At 41.3% G+C, this 23109-nt stretch overlaps 1 protein-coding gene across 1 annotated transcript; it reads left to right on the top strand.

Moving 5' to 3' along the window:
* The first annotated feature begins 21 nt into the window (after positions 1 to 21).
* abcb7 (ATP-binding cassette, sub-family B (MDR/TAP), member 7) lies at positions 22 to 21944 on the top strand. Its single transcript, XM_041048918.1, has 16 exons — positions 22 to 183; positions 1765 to 1848; positions 1932 to 2009; positions 3052 to 3171; positions 6850 to 6982; positions 8837 to 9105; positions 9798 to 9886; positions 10053 to 10140; positions 12767 to 12941; positions 13419 to 13576; positions 15883 to 16046; positions 16218 to 16347; positions 16783 to 16954; positions 18813 to 18916; positions 19640 to 19747; positions 21202 to 21944. Exons 1-16 carry the CDS (start codon positions 34 to 36, stop codon positions 21418 to 21420), a joined length of 2241 nt encoding a protein of 746 aa, XP_040904852.1. The 5' UTR covers positions 22 to 33; the 3' UTR covers positions 21421 to 21944.
* The last annotated feature ends 1165 nt before the right edge of the window (positions 21945 to 23109 follow it).

Raw genomic sequence — 23109 nt, 5'->3', positions numbered from 1 at the left:
CGTGTTGACTAGCCGCCTTCCTCCTTCGTCAACATGGCGCCGATGTTGGTACCGCTGAAATGCGGCTTTCACTTTCAAAGACGAAAATTAGCGCTTCTTCTTCGACAGACGAGCTCATATCACCTTTGGAATAAAAGCCACGGTGGAAACGGGACCGACCACAAACGCCAGAGTACATATGCGGTGAGTGAGGGGACTGTAGGGAGGCGGTTGTTTGGAGAGGACACTGTGTTTTTGGTGGGACAGCCACCACGCAAGGACAGAGGTGGAAAGTGACTCTGACTAACTTTCAAGGAAGTTAAATTTGATGATTTGGTCGTCGTCTCTCGCTTGTTTGATAGAGTGGTCGCTGTCATGTAAACATAATATGAGTCAAGTTAGCTCTGCGTTCAACGACAGTTAGCCAACTGGCTGTAACATGAACTAGTTTCGGTATCTGTGGTAGCTTTGGCGTTGTGTTGTTTAACACCATGGTGAATGGTTAAACCAGACCCTGCTCTTTTGTCTTTTAGGTCTGACCATATGTCAGGTGAAAGGATTGTTGTACAAGTCACCATTTACCGTGTTTATGCGGCAGTAGCCTGTCAGTGGTCCCAGTCACGTGTTAGCATAAATGTTAGATAAGACACTGGGGGACCTAACGTTTCTTCTGATGTAACTGTTATCACGTGCTCACAGTGTGTTATTGATTTTTGACAATTGTACATCTTGCTAAAACCAATACAGTCAATTGTCGCAACTGCCACAGAGCTCACCTTCACGAAGAGTAAAATGCTCAGTTTTTGTTGAAACTGTTTGTAATGAAGTGTTGATTTACTTACTTGTCGTAGTTTTTGGTGGTTAATTGAATTATTTTGCGGTAACCAAGGGGTGTTTCTAATATTTTGTCTTACTTGGTAAACTGGCAGCTGAGTGTATTTTAAAGTTCAAAAGTTACTCCGACTAAAGGTTATTCTTTTAGTAAAGCTGAAATGGTTGATTGACAGAAAAAAGATTCACAACTATTTTGATAATCAATAGTTTGATTTTTTCTGGGTAGATGGTGATTTGATCAAACAAAACAGACATTTCATGAAAATTAGTTGCAGTCCTAAATTTTAAGCTCAGAGCTCAATATTGGCCAACTCAAATCACCAATAAAAATGTGTTTATAAATGTAGCTACAGTGCAGGTCAAGTTTAAGTTCAGTATGCTTATCTCTAACCATCCACAATGTATCTTGCATTATCAAGCACTAAGCCCCTGCAGGCGTGTTAGTAGTTTTCGTCTTTCCTAAACAGTGACTGTGCTTAAATTGAAATTTTTTTCATAGGCTCAAAAAACACGATATATACGGCACATATTTCTGCACATGCATAAAGCTCTGAAATGGGGTGACGATGTATTGGCCCACTGATTTCATGTTAGTTGAAATGAATTCTGTTAGTGGCAGATAGTGTAAAAAAACAGCCAGCAGTCAGCTTCTCCTCTGTTTATATGTTTGTTCAGTATGTCCCCAACCTTTGCATAACCTTTGACCTCTGACTGTAGTGATTTAAAACTGAACATTCAGCTGAAAACACACTGGGAGGTAGAAGGAAGTTAAGAAGTTAGTTTGTATCAGAATTAAATGTATTTGTAGTTTATTTGACCGTTTTTGTGGATTATTCATTAGTTCTGATCTTTGTTATTGGTTTCTCCTTATTTATGAAGGTTAAACATCTATAAAAATAAATAATCAGAAATTAGAAACATCAGTTAAATGAGCCATCTCATGTGTTTCAGTTGAGTTCCCCACCACACTTAAGAACAGCTACATGGAGCACAAACAGGAGCGAAAACTGTCGTCGGATTTTAGAGGCAGCAAAAGTAAGTATTTGTGATCAGTGATTTTGAATCAACATCTATCATCAAAATCAAGCCCAGAATAACAATGTACGTTGTTTTCTCAGCATTTGCAGGTCACAGACAAACGGACATGTTGGCACGGACATGCAGGAGGAGGGCTAAGCGCAGATCCAAAGAATGTGGTAAGTACAGTGCCTTCTTCTTTGGTTATTAAAAATATTTGTTCTTCTGTTTTTAAGGGTCAGGACTAATGTTGCACATTCACATTAAAGAAACATATACACATTTAAACTAAATGCAAGAAATAGACTCAGGCTGCAACCAATGATTACTTTCAATACTGACTGAACAATTGACTTATCACTGAATTGAATTGTTGTAGATTTAATTTTAAATCTCTAAATTAGCTATTTTTGCCCATCAGTCTATACTAAATAACCCATTAGGACAAAGTAAAAATAAAAAATAAAATCTAATATTTACAAAAATATTTACACCTTTTTCAGGCTTCACAATATGAATGAGTTTAGCTCTGAAAGCTGCATACCACTTTAACTATTTATACATAAAACAAAAGAGTAACAGACTTTTATTATGCATTAATTGTTCTCCACCTCAGATGGCGTAGAAACCTTCAGTAGTCCATTCAACTGTTAATGTTAATCCTTTCTCTGGAGTGACACATATAGTTTGATTGTGTTTGATTAAAGGCAGGTGTTGGGCACAGTTTCACTGTAATTTGCTGGGAGGCGCTGCCATACAGCAGCGCTGTAACATGGTGCCACCATATTGAGTGGATTAGTGGAATTACTGCATATTCTTTGGCCTGTGGAGAGTCCCTGTGGCAGGTGTGTGGTGGAGTGTGGGTAAACAGCCATGTTGGCACCAGTGGGCTCTCAACCTCAGCTGGGATGACAGCCCAGGTGTCTCCGAGGACTTGTAGTGTCAGGCTGGATCCCTAGGTCCACCTGGAGTCTCTGCTGTCGTAGCTTCTCCCAGATCTCCCCAGGGAATCCCACTGACATTTGATGTTCCACGTGTCTGCCCAGAGATCCATCTTTTGGTCACTGTGATTGTCATGCTGAATGCAAACTGCTACTCAGTTGCCAAAATGCTAAATACTATTTCCCCCCTCTGATCTGTACTTTACAGGACATACTGATTTATCAGACTAGGGGTACTATGATATGACAGCAGGCTTTTCTTTTGCTTGCTTCTCCACAGCTGAAGGAGGTGAATTCAGCCAAGATCTTGTCAGCAATGCTGTCTTACGTATGGCCAAAGGACAGACCAGACCTGCGGGCCCGTGTTGCCATTTCTCTGGGCTTGCTTGCTGGAGCCAAGGTAAGTTTACAGACAGTGTCATGGGTATTAAAGAGAGGTCCTTTCCTGTTGTACCTATTATTTACGCATACCCCACAACACTGAAGATATTTTTAGTCGAAGTCCAGACACTTAACAGTCTCTGTTTCATATTTATCCTCGGTAACACTGCGTCTTACTTCTGCTTTCTGCTTTGTTGATTTCTTCCACTCTAAAATAAAATTTTCTAACTGTAGCTAATGCTCACCCTGATTACATTAGGACCCATTTTCTCAGATGCAGCTTGTGTAAGCTGAAAGACTGAAGCAAGACGCCATTACAAGATATACTCAATTAAAAACTTGCTGTTGCATAGGTTAGTCTTAAATTCTTTTCTCTCCTCTTTATTAAAGTATATCATAATATTTAAATAAAGTTTAATTGAGAACATTTAAATATTTAAACAGCTAAGGCAAGAGAAAAACAGCAAATACTGTATCTCACAACACAATCAGAGCGCTGATCTAAAGTGATTAAAAATAGTAAACGAAAAGCTGAAGGAAATCACAGCCCCATCACGCAGTATTGCTCAGAGTCATCCTACGCGTGAAATGATTGTAGACAGTGGTGATACGATCTCTGGTAACTTGAATAACACCCTTTCCAGTCTTCATTCATCATCCATTCCATAGTTTCAGAGTCCTTCTTAGATCCTGCTGTTCATTTTAGTTTGTCCATGTTTTAGTCATGCATCATAAAGAACTGGAAACTGCAAATAGTGACAATCAGTTTCTCTTCAGGTAAAACAGAGATGTTTTATAATTAGACGTCATCAGAGTGGTAAATAAACAATACCCACAATCGTAATAAGAGTAATAAATCATTATCAAGTGGCTGCTGAGATGATGAGAATGAGAATTAAACCCACAACCCACGATTTGGTCAGAAGTGTCAGAGGTCAATTTTTTAAGGTCACACTGTCCCAGAAACAAGTGTCAGGAGCCAAGAAAGAATTCCAGTGTTCAGCCAAGAAGTTTCCTAAACACTAACTTATGTTTTAATAGAAGGCTGCAGCATCACTCTGGTTTCAATAAAACATGTTTCACAGCAAAATGGTGCACTGCTAGCTAAGGCAAACACCGTGTCTGGTTTTATTATTTGTCAGTGGCATGCCATTGTTGTTTGGCACTGCTGTAGGAAGAAAGGGTTGATATGAAAAGCCTGGTCATGTGGTGTGTTCATGCTCTGGTAAGATTCTCTGAAGTCCAGTGCCTGAGAGTTGGCTGCTCACACAGCATTGCCACTGTCAAGGCCTATAGTTTGTTGCTGGAAAATTAACTGTGGAGGACAAAAGGCAAATAGTAACATCAGTAAAAATCAAAAAGGCGGATGGTACATTTTAGGTATTTGCCACTCACATTAGGACATCAGTTTGCATAAAAGTTGAATCCTATTTTCAACACAATTTGCATGGAAAGCATGGAAATTGTATACACTGAAAATGAATATAAAGAAAAAGTCTTACTATATCAGTTAGGTTTTGTCTTCTGCTGATTTATTCAGATAGGTTATGATGCACAATTGTACTTATAAGAGACCTTAAAGATAGCTCAGGTGTTGTCACTCTTTTGTTTAAAATTATTATTTTCAAGCGTAAAGCCACAGGGGGTAAAAAGAAGGAAGTACAGTAATAAATAAAAACATAGTACAACCCAAACTACATCATTCCTTTTTACAAGAATTAGTAACAAATGCTAAAAATTCTGAATTCATTTACAAATAATACTGAGTTCATACTGGCACGAGATCAACTAACACAGACACACAAATTTAACAAAACAAAAAATAGATACAGATAGAAACTGTATTAAGGGCTCCCAGATTTCCTCAAATGTGTCCCTTTAGTTTTGGCAGTATGTATGTCTTTTTTTTTTTTCCAGTGCCATTAATGATGCCATCCTGTGGAAGGATTGCTTTAATCACAGCTTTACATCCTGCTTGTTGATGTAGAGAAGGTTAATAATTTTAAAATGTACCTATAACGATGGTGTTTTTTTTTTTTTAATGTAAGATTCAGTACAGTGCAGCAGAATTTCAGCACAGGCCACTTCCAAAACACAAAGTATTGGTTCAATTAGATAAAATATTTGCAGTTGAACATTCATACGTCTCAGCTCTGACCGCCTCTTCCCAAGCAACAGGAGTGCTCACCATGATTACACTGTGTGTCAAAAACACTGTGCATTTAAAACAGATAGTTTTTTTAAAAAAAATAATTAACTGCAAGCATCAATCAGTGCACGATGTATTTCCTCTTCCTTTGTTGATGGTCTCTAATTTACACCCTGGAAAACAATCACAAATTCTCAGCTCCTAAATAAGCATGTCCTGCTGCCGCTCAGCATGGCTCCCTCTAGTGTGTGCTAAGGAGGAGAGAACACACACATGCCATCCAATCTTCTCCAACTATTTTCCTGCTTGGCTGGGGTTAGCCTCGATTTCTCCAATTTGTCTGTTTGAACTGAAACCACCAGCAGTGTGGAGGCAATTTTTAAATCAGCTGAATAATGATGTGGTTACACTGCATCACCGCTCCGCACTCCACATTATCAGTGACATTTTCATTTCAAATAACTGATTATATAGAAGCTCTTGTTTTTGTTGGCCTCAAATGAAGCCCTCTCTGTCTGTGTGCCAGTCTTTATGCCATGGTATAGGCTTAAGCTAATTCTTGATAGCCCGAAGCCTCTTTTCCACTACTTGACACAATATCTCTATTATGAGATGACATATCGCTAGGTACAGATTGACATGGTGTCGATTTAATCTCCAGTGTTGGCCGTTAATGGATTAAAAGAGCACATCCAACCTTATCATGTATTAGTGGTAAAATTGAGGACATGTTTTGGCCCTGTAATAATAGGCTCAGGCTATTTTTTGTCATGTTCTGTTGTCTTGGTAGCAAAGTGGCAGATATTGTTTTTCCTTGAGGGACTCAGAGGACTTCTATTGTGTGAGTGTAATACCCATGTGTATAAAGCGAGATCCCTGGAGATTTAGCTTTTTTTTTTTTATATTAGCAGGGTAGACATGTTGTTTTTTTCCCCCTTTTTTACTCTGTTTTTATATAATTGTTGTTACTATTATTTAGTCAGAATTATATCATGCAGAATTTGACAGGGGTAATGGAACAAAAAGAAAAGTAAAAAAAAAAAAAAAAAGCCCTCTGCTGCGTTAGGGGTTGAGAGGTTCAAATGAAATGGGTTTCAAATGAAAATGCTCTGCTGTGTGCTGCTGTGTTCTCTGGCTGTCCTAATGCGCTGTGGACCGCCTAGCCTGAGTCACACAGCTGTCCCTGTGCTTTTAATTAGCCCTAATAACCATTTCAATTCCATTAGCAGGAAGCACCAGCACCAGCACAGCCAGTCAAGAAGAATACACACTCACACAGCATACTATACATACATACATATCCTTGAATGCACCATAATAGGTTATGTTGGATTTACTGCCTAACAACAGAGGAGAACTGTCTTTCAAAGCACATGGGGTGCACATACATAGACTGTAGAGAGGCTCTACAGAGGACTAGAAAAGTGGCACTGGGCTATATTGAGCATATGTCTGTCTAATAGGCTATTTGAAACTATTTCCCTCCTCTTTTTTTTCCCCTCCTCCTCTCTGAACGTTTCCTCCCTCCCTCCCTCTCTGCCTTCCCAGATGACCAATGTGATGGTGCCCTTCATGTTTAAGTATGCAGTGGACGAGCTTAACCAGATGTCGGGACACATGCTGAACCTGAATGACGCGCCAAGCACTGTGGCTACCATGGCAACGGCCGTACTGATTGGCTGTAAGTCCCAGACTTGTATTGCACTGGCAGGTGCCGCGCTCATCAGAGGGGACTGTGGGACTGCCTGTTATCTACAGGATGACCTTTCCCAACACATTCATATCAATGCCACTCCGCAACCTCCGCCTCCCCCTCACATTATTTACATCATGTGCTCTGCTCTGCATCTGAGTTCACTTCTATTAATCCACACGGCGCTCTTGTGAGTGCTGAGGACTTTGCAGTATGATACCTTGTGTGATCCCAAGGTAAACAGAGCTGGATACATTTCCAAAGCAGTAAGGAAGAAATTGTTAATGTCCCTTGAAAGTGGTCGGATATTTTTTTAGTGTTACACAGAGGCCAGGGATGTTTCTTTCACTTCATGTCCCTTGAGAACGACTCCCTTCTTTTTCCTCTTTGTCCAAATGGGCCCAGTGAACACAAGAAGGGTCAGGGCCGAGATGTAGCGTGAATGTGAAGTTCCTTACTGATTAGAGGATTGTTTTTCTCTGAGCCGCTGATGAAAAGCAAAAATAAATAAATAAATAAAAATTGTGAACATGACACCCACTGCGAGTCACTCTGGCCTTGAGTGAGATCAGCTTGGATGCAATGTACACTTAGCCCTGTAGCCACTTATTTTAATGAGCCCACTTAGGTGTTGCACACTAATGCTGCCTGTTGAATAACTGGAGCACATGAACAGGACTCCAGACAGGACGAATTAGGATGATGAGGAAGAATGAAGGGGATGCTCTTAAAGAAAGGAATTGTATTTTTTTTTGCTTCTTCTTTGCGACACTTGGGACCTGGCACTTTGAGCCTGTGGTGACGTGAGTAATTTGGCTGAAAAGGTTGCACAGTGCTCATCCTACCTTGTCAGATGTGGACACATTGTTCATTAGATGAGCATTCCTATTTAACGCCACATTACAGCCCCATGAAGACCGGCAGACAGAGCGATTATTACCCTGACTTTGTTCTCAGCAGACAAGTCATGTATTCACACAACTCGGTGAAATCACCACAGGAAGGCCATGTGTCATTCAAACGCAGACTAATATTAATTTGTGACAGTCATGCTAGCCATCTGCTTGTATAACAGTTTATGAGGAATGTAAGGAATCAAACAACAGGCGTTTCTTGGATTAGATTAGATTAGATTGGTGATTTTATTGAATTGAAACTCTCATGTAGATTCCTTTTAAAACCTCAAATTCTTCAATAATAAAAACACATTAAAGAAAGACCATATTTCATGGATCCACCTTATAGATAAGCCAGAGAAAGTCCAGACTCAGACAGTGGTGAAATTAAGCCCTGTTCATTGACAACTCCTGGTCACATCTTTCCATGCTGCTCTTATTAAAACCTCCTCCCACCTTCGAGAAATCTGCTCAAACATGTAGCCGGCTCTCTGCCACACACACACATATACACTCAACGCGCTTGTGTACACTCAGATACCCTCCCTTCCCTCAGTCTGCAGTGTGCTGGCCTGCCATAGTAGTGAGGCTTCAGACAGCATCCTGCTCTGTAATTACCGAGGCTTGGGGAGGCTGCTGCTGTAGCACTGCAGGGTTGCAGACCAGAGATGATGTGAAAAACTGGCCCCGCCGCCTCATACAAGCCTTCACTTTAGAGCAGGTGAAAACTCTCGACCCTGTTTAGTCTTAACTGTTTCGATCTACTGTGTTATATCTTATAGGACAGGAAAGGTATGAGTCACATTGTTGTTTTGCTGCTTATAGCAAATCCTGACGGTTTAGGATGGGGATAGATTCCCACTAGATAGCACCCAGCCTTGCTGTTTGAACCTCCCTGCTTTTCACAGCAGGTGTGCTAAACTCTCTGTCTCCTCCGCTATCCCAGATGGCGCGTCGCGGGCTTGTGCGGCTCTCTTCAATGAGCTGAGGAACACTGTGTTCGGCAAGGTGGCCCAGAGCTCCATCCGACGCATCGCCAAGAATGTCTTCCTCCACTTGCACAATCTGGATCTGGGTTTCCATCTCAGCCGCCAGACAGGGGCGCTGTCCAAGGCCATTGACCGCGGAACAAGGGGCATCTCCTTCGTCCTCAGTGCGCTCGTCTTTAATCTAGGACCCACGGTCTTCGAGATGGCCCTCGTCAGTGCCATTTTGGTGAGTTGTAGTGTGAAATCGACACACGGATGATGGCTGTCATTACCTCTGACCATTAACTTACTGTAGGATACTACCAGAAACACTGCTTACAATTTTCTGGCTCTTATGTCTTGTTGCTGTTACCGTTTCAGTCCTTAATGTTAGCTCAGGACCTTCCATCAATATGACACTCTTCAGAGCAGATTGTCCGGAAATTAATTTCAGGGATATTGTCTCATTTACATTCTAAATGGAATATGAATCCCCATGAACTTTTGGTGGCAACACAGAGCCCATTAGTGTCAATGATGAATCCCAAAGCTTTGTAGCCGCTTAATGTCCTCCTGCAGAGTATGCCCTGAACAGATGCCCCCCCTCCTTGGCCAGTACTGAAAGAATGGCTCGTCTATTGCTTCCTGCTATTATTCCACTCTGGACCATAATGTCAGCTTGCCTGTAATGAGGGCAGACTCCATTGCCCAAATAGCTAAAGCATTAGCACGATTACTTCTTGTATTTTCCCCACCATTTGTAACACTCAATTTCATAGTGGAATGGTCAAAAACAGTGCGCTCTCAAAATACTTTGTGTTGGAGTCCGGTGGTCTGATATGGGGTCGCTCGATTTTTTTTTTTTTTTTTCTTCACAAAGCTGTTGAGTCATAGCTTGTAAAAGATGCTTTGTCTTAAATGTGCTTTTCTCTTCTGCAGTATTACAAGTGTGGTGGACAGTTTGCAGCAGTGGCCTTGGGTACCTTATCAGCGTACACCGCTTTCACCATTCTCATCACTCAGTGGAGGTAACATCGAGGCTGCTTGTACTTTTCCAGTGTGTTCCTGCAATCCCCTTGGTTGTTTTAGTGCTAATGCTGGTTAACACTTGATAAAGACTCAATAAATTGTTCTGGACTATGAAGATATGTACTTAAAGTGCTTATGTCATTGTGCATGTGTCTCTGAATGCAGAACTCGTTTCCGGATAGAAATGAACAAAGCAGACAACGAAGCAGGCAACGCAGCCATTGATTCCCTGCTTAATTATGAGACTGTTAAGGTGAGATCCGACCCCCCCAGATCTACCACACACACATCTTTCAGCTCCTCCTCATCCCCACCCCCTCCTCCTTTCATCAATCCCACCCTTTTTTTCTCCTCCTATTTAGTCTTTTTCTTCTGTTCACTTAAGCCCTGCACACTGACGTGAACAAATATTTACTCGTCTGTGATAATAGTAGTTCGCTGCCATGATTGCTCTGTCTCTCACTGTCTCTTTCTGTGACCTTTTGTGGTGCAGTGACTTAGTATTTGAGACTATAAAGTTTACTATACTAGATATTCTGCTTCCATTTTGTTTGGGTTTGCAACAGTTGCCTGTCTGAAAAAGGCTGAACGTCACAGCCAGTAACATGTTTGCAAACGTAACTGTTCTCCTGCATACATAATGTTTAAACTGGATTAATTCAGTCACCTCGTCGCCCGTTAGAATTTACACCGATCAGAATCAATTAAGGTGGGCCGGCTGTTCAACATTATCAGTATAATCTCTCTGCATTATTGTGAGATGAAATTCTTTGTCCACAGTTCTTATGTCTAAAGAGATGACACCAACTTTATGTTCACAAAATCAGTGAGTCTGAAAGACATTCACGAAAAAATATGTTCATGTCAAATCATACAAACTGATCTGACTCAAAGCGATGGACAGGAGTCTTAGACCATGTGATGCTTGAGAATATATTGTTATATTTTAAATATATTGTTATTAATTTGTAATTTGATACGTGCTTTGTACATGTTGATCTAGAACTGCAACTAATGATTATTTTCATTTCAACTAAGTGAGCTTCTGATCCGCAGAATGTCAGTAAATACTGAAAAACGTCCTTCACAAATTCCTCAAGCCCAGGGTGATGTCTTCAAGTACCTTGTTTTGTCAACTAATGCTCAAAATACTCCAAAACCTAAAGCTATTCAGTTTACTGTCACATAAGACAAAGAAAGGTTGCAAATAATCACAGTGGCGAAGATGGAATTAGGTATTATTTGCCAATTTTGCTTGAAAAATGAAGATTACAGTTGCTGATTAATTTTCTGTTGATTGATTATTTGACTTTTCAGCTCCACGTGTCTCTCTCTGTGTCTCTGTCCTGCTCTTCTTCTCTCTCAGTGTGAAATTGTCCACCCTTTTCTGTAAATGTCATTCCAGTCACTACAAACAGTGAGACATTTATCACTGGACAACTCAGGACTACTTCCCTGGTTTAGTCGATGACCCAAATTGTGTCTCAATTATAGTTTTGGACTGAATGTGCCACCGGAGGCTTTCTTTTGAATGGAAATGTCTGCTGAGGGCCAGGGTGGTTTATGGTTGAGTTTGCTTTCTCTGCCACCTGACCGATGTGATGTGGTGCGAGTGTAAACATTGCTTTACACTAGTCTCACTGGCATGCTTATCCTAAATCTGTATCTTTTGCTGTTTTAAATCTCTTTCTAGGCAACCTCATTGTACACAGAACACATGCAAACATAACCAGCATCCAGTTTCGGCTGCTTTGTTGGCTGTTCCAGATATATTTTGGTACCCATGTTATTTTCTTTGCTGTATTATTCTGCGTCCTGTTTTTCTTAACGTTTTGTTCTGTGTTATTTTGTGTCATCTGTGTCAATGCGGCCGGATTTAGCATCACTCTGAGCTGTGAGTGTGCATATGTAATTAGATCTCCGCCCACTCAGAAATCCGTTCCACTTTCACAAAGGGCTGGATGAGAACCTGAACACGGTGCCTTGCACTGCTTTGGTTTGTCCTCCATGTGCTACTTTCTTCCCTTCTCTCTCTGATTCCCTGCATTTCCCTAAATGCAAATCAGTGGCAAGGCGGGTAGCAGCACAGCACCACTGCCGTTAGCTAGAGAAGCAAATCGCCCACTTAACCAGAGCAGAGAAACAATAGTGCAAACTAAACAAACAGCAATATTAGGTAATTGGCAGCACAGTTAAGGAGGGTCATTGTTATGGTTATGCTGAGGTTTTATGTGCCGAATTTAAAAGATGTGCTTGTGGCTGATTCATGAGGCTTTTTTTCTCTACATGATAGCTGTGTGTCTTAATCAAAATTAGTGCTTCTTGTGTGGCGTAACACTTAAGAGAGCTATCTGTGCTCTGTTGGTAGGTGTCTGTGTAAGCTGCTGCACATCCGACGGTTCTTGTTTAACTGTAAAAGGTTGTTTAGGCTTTCCTTGCTGCTTGTAACTGCTTAATATTTTCTAAACTTTTCTTTTGCCGTAAGCACTATCCTCTGCCAAAGCGTCAGATCCACAGCCTGCTCAGCAGAGTGAGCTCCACATTTTGTTCTATCGCCCTCAACGTCCTTTAAGATCAGTGGGGAGGAGATGAAGATACAGAGACATGAAAAAGTGCTTTAGAGGCCAACTGAGACCCAGACTACGCCCAGAGCGGTCACTGAGAACAAATGCAGCCGTGAGGCAGACTCTGCTAAAGTGTCCATCTGCCTGACACTGCCCTCCATGCTTCCCTAACCTTTAACCTTAACCATATTTTGTGTCTCTCTCTGTTTCTCTCTCAACTTACACTTTCTTTCCTTTTGTGAATCCTTTCGTTGCCTCCGTGCCCTGTGCTCCCTTCTCTCCTCCCTCTCTTCGTGTTTCTCATCTCTGCTGCAGTACTTCAACAATGAGAAATACGAAGCTGAAAGGTATGATGGATTCCTGAAGATTTATGAGTCATCCTCCTTAAAAACCACATCCACGCTCGCCATGCTCAACTTTGGCCAGAGTGCCATCTTCAGTGTCGGCCTCACTGCCATCATGTTGCTGGCCAGCAAGGGCATTGCAGCAGGTGAGTGAGTTTGGGTGAGGTTTGGGGGGGATTTTCCAAATTCTGGAGAGAAAAAAACCAACATTCTATCAAGATCTGTTAACCGTGAAAAAATTTGATTGCATCCAAGCGTAAAACATCACCTGACCTGAATTTACCTCTTCATGCCCATGATCTGTGTTTACAACACAATGAGGGGAAAAATAGCGTATTTGGAAAGAAGAAAGCTTAAAAAACATCTCAAAACAGAAACAAATGAGAACAAAACACATCAAGCACGAAAAAGTGCCATGAATAGGAAATAAAACAGCCTTGATGCAGAAAATGAAATCACAAGGGGTGGAGATCGATTCAGACTGTAACATGCTTTGTCTGCTTTCATAACTTGAAAGAAGTTGTTTTGAGAAATTCTTAGCTCTTGTATTCAACAATACATATACGATACAGTAAAGGTAGATTACGTCCTTCTCTGTAAGTTGTTCTGTTGCTGTTGCGCAGGTACGATGACCGTGGGAGACCTGGTGATGGTGAATGGCCTGCTCTTCCAGCTCTCCCTCCCTCTAAACTTCCTGGGCACAGTGTACAGAGAGACCAGGCAGGCTCTCATAGACATGAACACACTTTTCACGCTGCTCAGCGTCGACACCAGAATCAAGGTAACCTTTTTGCATAGTAGCAGTGAATTGCAAAAGGTGTGTGTGTCTGTGTGTGTTTTTTCTTCCTCTAAGCAAAGAAAACAGTGGAGAGGAACTTGTACACAATAGAAAGTGAATATAGAATTCAATATAAAAATTGAAAGCAAAGATAAACTAACCTTTGCTAATTCGATAAAGCCTTTTATCCAGACATTCCCGCTTAACAGCTGCGTTTAATTGCACAAGTGGTAAAAGATTTTAACACAGGACTGAGTTATTCTTCAGGCTGCATGACTCGGCTAACCTATCCACGTGTGCTGTAAAAAAATGATAGGTTGTAGTCAAACCTAGTAATTACGTGCTTGATGTGACTCAGGTGCTTCCTCATCTATTGCTGCGTGTATTGCATGACATTACCTGCTACATTAGTGTGATCTGGATCAGGATATTCCAGAATATGACAAATTGCAATTGCTTATTTATTCAGAGCATTCATTAACCACTTTTGATCAGTAGCCGTTTTAATCGGCGCCCTCTTCATTTTCGTTTTATTGTCTTGATTTAACTGAGGTTCTTCTAATAGCCAAACACAAGCTTGTTTAATGTGTGTAGTTTAGTTTGGTTTCCCACAGGGTTGTGATCTCACAGAAAGGAACAACCCCAGTGTGGTGATATTGTAGAGGTTTTAGAAGTTAAGTTTAATTTTTGTTGTTGTTGTTGTTCTGCCTGTGATTTTGGTGAAATCCTCTGCTCAATCAGTGATCGCTCCTCCAAACAGTGAGTAAATGAGCACAGTCAAGTTGAGGAAAGAAGAGCGAAACTGTTCTAATTGTTCTGAGTTGCTTTTGTTAAACTTCTTTTTGTTAGTATACACAGTGTATTTTTTGTGTGTTCTCTTGCCTGCAATGCTACGTTCTTCAACACCCTCTTTTCCTTTTTCCGGTGCCAATTAGGGTTTTAACTAAGGATCGTTTTCAGTATTGATTAATCTGCCAGTTTTTTTCCCTCATTTAATCAGTTAATCACTGGGTAGATAAAATGCTCATTGTTATTTTCTTGAGCCCAAGATAATATATACAATTTACCTGTTTTACCTCACTTTCAGTCCAGAACCTTTAAATATCCAGTTTGCTGTTATATATGGCAAAGAATAACATCAAATCCTCAGATATTTAGAAGCTGAAACCAACAAATGTTTGACATTTTTCTTGAAAAATGACTAAAACATCATGATGAATGTTGATTAATTAATACATGAACAGACTAATTGCTTAATTGACCAATCATTTCAGCTCTAGTAACATCTACTGCCCTTTATATGGGGTTGTGGCACTACATGGTGTCATTGGTGTTAAACTCCTCTTCTTAAACTGTGCCATTAGAAAAAAAAACCCAAACCATTCAGATTTCAAACATGTAAACCTGATGTTTCTTCAGTGTTATTGCCATCAGCTGGGTTTGTGAGACATTTCATTGCATTTATTTTTGTATTTTTTTGAACGTGACAGCCCATCTTGCGTCAGAAGAGCACACTTAAGTGCAAATGTGCGCCTGCTGCCTAACAATATGAATGCCATTCCCATCTCCAGCATGTAATTACAGTAGGAGAAATGAATCTGTCCAGTTATTTTTCACTCATCAGTAATACTCCTCTCCATTGTGATTCCCTGTGGAATGACACTGCCCAGCAGGCCATTACTGTCTGAATGCTTTTGCTTTTTTTTTTTTTTTGTAGGACACATCGGCCTATTATGTAGATGTAAAATAATTTAAAACTCCCCCTCACTTGAAACAGCTCCACAAAATAAAATATATATATATTTTGGCTTTTCTCCATGTCGGGTGAGGTGGGGGGTTTGGTGTGAAATTATCATCTGTTTATACTAATGGACTGTGAGTTATTTGTATTAATTGGCTGAGGTGGATTGTGGGTGATTATGTTGCTATTAGGTAGCATAGAAACGGAGCAGAACAGGCTTTTACTCTCAGGGTAAGGACGCGCTTTATTCACTGCTGACCTTGGCTGCGTCTCAGCACTGCGGCTCGGCTCAGTATGTACTGAAACTTTTCACGCCTATTGATCCTTCAGTCACCGTGAAGGGCAGCGTGTGAAGGTTCAGACGGGCTTTTGAAACGACCTCTTGATTTGGTGTGAAATGTCTCAGCTTTATGCAGTATGTGTAGGCTCTGAGCTCCAGCATTATCCCTCTTTACAAGGTGTTGGAGTAAGGTTGCATCATGCTGGGCCTTCTCTGCCAGTGGCTGTTCTGTAACCATCTCCTCTGTTTCCGTTTTGTCTCTCTCAACCCTCTGATGGTTTACTCTAGGAGAAGGATCTCGCCCCGCCTTTAGCCATCACACCGCAGGAGGCCACCATCCGCTTCGAGGACGTGTATTTTGAATACCTGGAGGGCCAGAAAGTCTTAAACGGAGTGTCCTTCGACGTGCCTGCTGGGAAGAAGGTGGCCATAGTTGGTGGCAGCGGGTCAGGGTAGGTCAGCTTTTGTAGCAGTACACTGACTCTCAAACCTTTAGCCATGAGTGTGTCATCTCATTTGTATGTGTAGTCGGTGTGATCATCAGATATCATCAGTAGACTGTGGGGGTACGTCTCACAGACAGACAGAATGATGTTGACGATTGGTTCCACGTCTGGTTGCAGGAAGAGCACCATTGTGCGGCTGTTGTTCCGCTTCTATGAGCCCCAGCGGGGGAACATCTACATAGCGGGGCAGAATATCCGAGACGTCAGCCTTGACAGCCTGAGGAAGGCTTTGGGGGTTGTACCTCAGGTCTGAGACACACCAAACAAAAACAAAAAAAGAAACAAACAAACAATGAAAAAGTAATTTTATCAACACAACATAGATTGTTTTTCTCTGTATTTGGAGCTCCTTCACTATAAATCAAACATACACGTGTCTTGTCAATAGTAAATGTAGTGGGAGTTATTATTGATGATTATATACAACAAGGGGGCAGCATAGAACAATGTAACATTAATAGTTAACAGCATTAGAAATAAGCTGAATGCAGTTAGGTTTTCTCTGCAGTGAGCTCAGAGGCTGATCTGAACAGATGGTACATGAACAGTATTTTTGTCATTTGCGTTCTTTCTCTTTCTCCCTCCTACCCTTAGTATCTGCAGTCCTCTGTTTGTGTCTCTGCTGCAATAAAAACATTCTCTGAAGCCTCATTTTTTTTCCCTCTAACTGTGTTGTTGTCAGGATGCCGTTCTGTTCCACAACACCATCTTCTACAACCTGCAGTACGGGAACATCAACGCTACACCAGAGGAGGTGTACCAAGTGGCACGTCTAGCAGGCATCCATGATGCTATCCTCAGGATGCCCCATGGCTATGACACCCAGGTTGGGGAGCGGGGCCTGAAGCTGTCAGGTTTGCTGCACCATTATGACTACTGTTTAAATATGGTCTCTCTGGACAAGCAAGTGAAAGAGCTGTGTGTTTTGTCATATTTCCCTGGATGGTATACTAAACTGAAAAAAAAGCAAAAACCCAGCCATTATCTCAGTAACTGGCTGCTAATAGCTTCAATGTGAAATTCAGAAAGAGGTGGGAAATGTGTTGATAGAGTAATGATATTTTATTGTGATATGAGACTAGAAATTGTCTGGATTTTTTATTAGTGGTTATTATTTCTTACTATAGATTAATCTGCGGATTATTTTCTCAGTTGATTAATTAATAATTGGTTCTATAAAGCGTCACATAGTCACATTCAAATTATAGCGTTTTGTCCAACCAACAGTCCAAAATCAAACCATTTACTATCATAAAAGAAATACAAAACCAGCAAATTTTAACATTTTTTAACAACCGCCACCAGTGAATTTTTGATTAACGATTAATGTTTTATCTTTAATCTTTGCTGATTAATTTGTTTTTCTCTCAGAGGTTGCTTTCGGGTGAAATGATAAAAAACTTTCTGAATTGGACAGACTGTTTTGGCTGCTAAACTTCATTACATTAATGACCTTTTTTGGTGACCCACTCATTATCTTATGAAAGCAGAAATAGTCTACCCCAGAATATCCTCACACTGTTATTGATTGTGAGGTATTAAGTATGAAATGTTGTGATATTTGATTCAGTCAGTTTTGCAGAGCTAAACAACTGAAGGCAGATTTCACACACTTGGTCATTTCTATATAGATATGCTATGACAAGTAAAACAACGTACAAGCCTAAATCTTCCGTCTTGAATGTCCACCATCTGCTGCCTAGGTTATATTTTGGGAATGGTAGTTTATAGGGTGTATGCTGTGAGAAAGGACTGTGACTGAAACATCAACAGAATAAACTCAGAGACAGCAAGATGCTGCCTTTGAAGATTTAAGTTTGTACAACTCTAAATTATGTTACAATTTCTGCCTAAATACAGCATTTGAAATACTTTTTAAAACTGTGTTTATAAGATGTTGTCTTCTAAAAGCGGGTAATAATTAAAATTCATTTAATAATTAATTCTGACATTCTCTTATGACAGTAAGTCCTGATGGGACTTGAGGCTAATCTCTAGCGGCACCTTCATTATTTTATCGTTTTCTTCTATGTAGTGTGTGAACTCGGCATGCTGCCTTACAGTTATAGTTATCCTCATTTGATCTGCAGCGATAACACAAGACTGTGTAGTATTTGGCTCCTAGCATCACTCCGCAACTCATTTAGCCCACAGAAACACACAGTGTGTGAGCACTTTCACTCAACATTCAAGATGCAATTACTGGCAGCACAGATTTCTTTGTGCGGAGTGACTGAGTGAGTGAGTGAACGGACAAAATAAAGACATGACTAACTTCTCATTAATTTCACTGCTGCTGTACGTGACAGCTGCCATGAGTTTGTGAGACGAGGGGGTGTTCGGGTGGGGTGGGGGGGGGGGGCAGTCTGGGCTGTTAGGCTCCTAACTTCCTTCATCTGCCAGCAATATTTATATCTGCTGAACGCCGATTGCTTTCAAGAGGCCACACACAGCTTATATGTAATAAAGGCCGAGTCAGACACAGTGGGAGAAATCATTGCGTCCTGCTGACTTTTTTTCACAATTAAATTAAAGTCTGTTCTACCAGTCTGAAGCCTTTAGCATTGCTATTGTTGGAGCGTTGGCCCTCCGTTTGAGGTAATTATCTGATGAGAAGGGCCAGACAGAGACCTGCTGTATCTTCACATATTTCAAACCTTATGTCGTTCGCCTGGTTTGCCTGTGTTGATGACGTCTGCTGTGTTGTTTCAGGAGGGGAGAAGCAACGTGTCGCCATCGCCCGCGCAATACTAAAGCATCCACCCATCCTCCTGTATGACGAAGCAACATCCTCCCTCGACTCTATAACAGAAGAGGTATGCCTCACAGTGCATGAACACACATACACACACAGACATGACACAGGCATGTGCACATAACATACCCGCAAATGTCCACTGTCTGCTGCACGTATAGATTGACACATCGCCGTGTCTGCATACACATTTAGTAGAACAAACACCCACTCAGTCACCTGCTGTAGGTACACAATAATTCAGCTCGCTTCTGTGTCACATACCTGGTGTGGCATACACCCCCCTCTTCACACACACACACACACATGCACACACACACCCTCATGTTCTCCTTTGCCACCTGCCACAGTTTTCTCCTACTTAATCTCCAGCTCAGCTTAAACTCCACAGTCTTTGTAAATGTTAGATTTAATGAGAAAGTTCAGCGTGTCCTCTCTGAACTTCAAGAAAAAGAGTTGGGCAGTAGATGTGGTTGTTAATTGAGGTTTTCTGTTGCTTCTCATCACGACGGTGTTTTTAGATTATCATATGTAAACATTGGAAAGAAAAGCATATGAAGGTGGATGTTGCTGAGCAACATTGTGTTGACTTAGCCGCTTCTTCAAATGAAAGTTTGGGAGTACATTTCATATATATCCTGTCATTCATGCTGTTTTTTTAAAATTATTATTATTATTTTTTGCAGTCCAGCATTATTGCAAACCTGGGGAACTATTTTCCTTTGGATTAGGGGATACTCTTGTTAACAGAGTGATAATTGTATTTGTCTTTGTGTGCTTCCAGAACATCCTGAGTTCAATGAGGGACATGGTGAAGGACAGGACATCAGTGTTCATTGCCCACAGGCTTTCAACAATTGTAGACGCAGACGAGATTATAGTGCTCAATGAGGTAAGAACTCATCCACTTATTTTTTACTTGATCTCGTACCTTCCCTGATTAACATTTCCAGTTGTAATGTCACTTTCATAAAAGCAAATTATATGACGGTTCAGAGTTTCTGAGTATAAACATGCGCTGTGTTAATTGCCAGTCCAATTAGACGATTTTGCATTGAAGGGAAAGATGATGACCTGCACTCTGCGTGACCTGCCGTGCACTGTATCTGCCAGCAACAAGAATTTAGTTAGTAGCCTCTGTTTTTGCCACTCATTTATTTTCAGTTACCTTTCTTCTACGTACGTGATGAAAACATGCTTTGTTTAGCTTTTCTCATTAACTTCAACAACAGGATACTGTTAGTAGAAGTGAATGTATTATTTTCTCCATAAGGGCTCATTAAAGCAGTCAGACTCGACTTGCTGTTTTGGTCAGATGGCGTGTCTTGTTTGTCTCTGTGACTAATAATGTATGGGCCAGCTTCCCAGACACTGATGAGGCCTTATTCAGGGCTAAACATGTCTTTCAATGGAGATCGCCATTCAAATGCTTAATCTTTACAGTTTTTGGACAGATGTGTTTAAGTCAGGCTGGAGGTGCCATGGAGACAAAGGCAATTTTTTTTTTTTTTTTTTTTTTTTTTTTTTTTTGTAAATGTGGAAACAATGAGTCTTTTTGGTGCATTGTCACTGTATTGTGCATCAGAGAAATCTCCCAAGTGAAGAGAAAAATGCTCCAGCGTGTAAAGGGCTGGGCTCGGTGACACTGTAAAGCAGAAAAAGAGACAAGAGTGAAGTCGGTTATCATCTGGAAATTAAGAGTTAATATGAAATGTAACACAGGTGCAGTGACATTTTCCGCCGGTGCTGGAGTCAGATAGGATAAAATGAGAAGAGGTTTCTTTGAACTGCGGCGAGTGAGCATGTGTTGTTCCATGTTTCCAGAGTCAGATGGCAGGGATCAGAGGGTCGTGGTGAGGAGGCATGTTTGCGTGTGATGTCGCCATGGCGTTTGCTGGTGTCACCAACAGAGGACTGCCTGGGGTGCTCATTAAAATAACGAGCGGAAGCAGTCACGTGCCCGTCTTGGGTGCACTAAAGATGATGCCAACACCTCTGCATGCTCATGGGAGGTGGGGGAAGGGGGTGCCTTCATTTGTGTTCGACTATGTGGGAGGGATGTGTGTTTGTAGCGTGCGGATGCGCGTGTGTGTCTGCGAGGCTGTGTTTTTGCGAGAGGAAGGCAACAGTTGTTGGGGAGGCGGCAGGGATTCTGTTTGGGGGGGGGGGGCTGACTCTCCGCAGAGAGTGTGGTCAGTGTTGTGTGGTCAGGAAGAGATGCTAACTATAGGACTCTGTGTGCATGGCCTCTTCATTTTAACTTCACATGTTTAACCATTTTTGTGCTAATTTATTTTTTAAGTTGTTTTTTTTTTTTTCTTTGATTCTCTTCCTTTTCTCTGCCAGGGTAAAGTGGCAGAGCGCGGCAACCACCACACCCTCCTCAGCACTCCAGGCAGCTTGTACGCAGACCTGTGGAACACCCAGAACAGCAAAATCCTGAACAACAGCAAGAGCTCGCCCGAGCCGCCGGCTGAGCGCCTGTCCCAGAAGGAGGAGGAGAGGAGAAAATTGCAGGAGGAGATCCTCAACAGTGTGAAGGGCTGTGGGAACTGCTCCTGTTGAGAGAAGCTGCCACCTCCATGTCTCTTCATCCATCACAGATGGCCTACGCTGGAATCCCTGGTCTGTGCAGCATTGGGGAAGGGGGGGGGGGGGGGGGGGGGGTACATCCCCACAACCCACTTCCACTCTTGCCAAGCCTCCACCCATGTGACTGTCCCTCCTCCTCCTCCTCCTCCTCCTCCTCATGTGAATAAAGGCCACTACTCGCCAAAGTGAAGGAGGAGGAGCAGAACAGGGAGCAAGTGTGTTTAGCACTGGCTGGTGTCCAGAGATAGAGCTTCTATGCCAGTTGCTTCAGCTGAAGCCAAGCATAAGAGACCTTGTATATCACATACGTGTATGCAAGACATCTGTTAGTCAACATGGCTGCCCCCCTCCTCCTCATTTTTGACATCAGGTTTATTGACATCTTCCATTGCACTGGAAAACAGATGAGAGTACACGTAATGACTCACAAATGCCTTGATGTGGACACAAAAATTTATATTGATTACATTTTTAAATTATTTTCCAAACAAACTCAACCTATAGTTTGCTTTTTTATATATTAAGGATGTGTACATATTGCAGTTTATTCTGAAATTACATGACCACAGTTAGAATACATAAAGAATACACATGTTCGATTGAATGACGCTATTTCATAAAGCTGATACTTAAGTGGGATTCAGTCATAGTGCACACTGCCTATGCCATTGTTCTAAAAATATCTAATTCGGCAGATAATCAAGCCTTGTAGACAAATCACAACATAATTTGGATGTTTGGACTCGCGAACATGCACAACAGCTCCCCAGTGAATTAGCAGTATGTCACAGTCACATTCATGTAAATATAACACTCAGAATGACAAGAGGTAACTCTAATAAATCATGAATGGTTTTCACCACAAACGGCGCCACATTAAGAGGCAACAACTTGAAAGCCTCCTCTGGGAACGTTTCACAGTCATATCATTTAGCCTTGGTTGACGGGCCTGTTCTAATGAAAAGTTATGTTTGAGATTTTAACAGTGCTAAGACAGCTTTATGGATCGTACGATCAGAGTACAAAGACCTCCTCCTGAAGGTTACATGTAAATGTTAATATTTAAAAACTGACAGTACATGTGTGTCCTCTTTTTCTGAGGGCCATTTTGGCTGTGATATGCACACTTTGTTAGGAACCTTGCTATGGTATACAGTGTCTATCTGTGAGAAATTATTAGTCGGGTGTCTTCTACTATACACACAATGTAAAGCCTGTGTCATAGTATTATGTTGACTGTGTGAGTTCACTGCAGACAGATTAATAAATGTTGGCTTTTGTCTAAATAACAAGGTTGCCAGATGCTGTTCTGGGCAATATGACAATAAACACCTTAAGGATTCGGTATACTATTAATACCAAGGTAGTTATATGTTTTAATGTCTGTGGTTGTTAGACTGGTGGTTCCCAACCTGAGGGTCAGGATCCATTTAAGGGGTCACAAGTTGATTAACAAGCTAGAAAGAAAAAAACATTCTAGCCACTACAAGACATTTAGATTTGAGAGATTTATCTTATGCTTTCTATTTGTAAAAGGAATTGTTTGACAAATATGATTTGTTGTTGACACTTAGATGCGAAGATTGATATCAGTCTCATATTTGGCTTAACTGGTTAGCCTAGCTTAATTTTTACCTCCTCAAAGTCTGAAGAGGTCAGATT

The sequence above is a fragment of the Toxotes jaculatrix genome, chromosome 10 (assembly GCF_017976425.1).
Source record: "Toxotes jaculatrix isolate fToxJac2 chromosome 10, fToxJac2.pri, whole genome shotgun sequence".
Taxonomy (NCBI): Eukaryota; Metazoa; Chordata; class Actinopteri; family Toxotidae; genus Toxotes; species Toxotes jaculatrix.
This window is presented reverse-complemented; position numbering and strand designations above follow the sequence as displayed.

Coding starts and splice junctions, on each gene's coding strand:
- abcb7 (XM_041048918.1), top strand. CDS start 34: ATGGCGCCGATGTTGGTACCGCTGAAATGCGGCTTTCACTTTCAAAGA. Junction 184..1,764: donor AACGCCAGAGTACATATGCG/GTGAGTGAGGGG, acceptor CATGTGTTTCAG/TTGAGTTCCCCACCACACTT. Junction 13,577..15,882: donor GCGTCGACACCAGAATCAAG/GTAACCTTTTTG, acceptor GGTTTACTCTAG/GAGAAGGATCTCGCCCCGCC.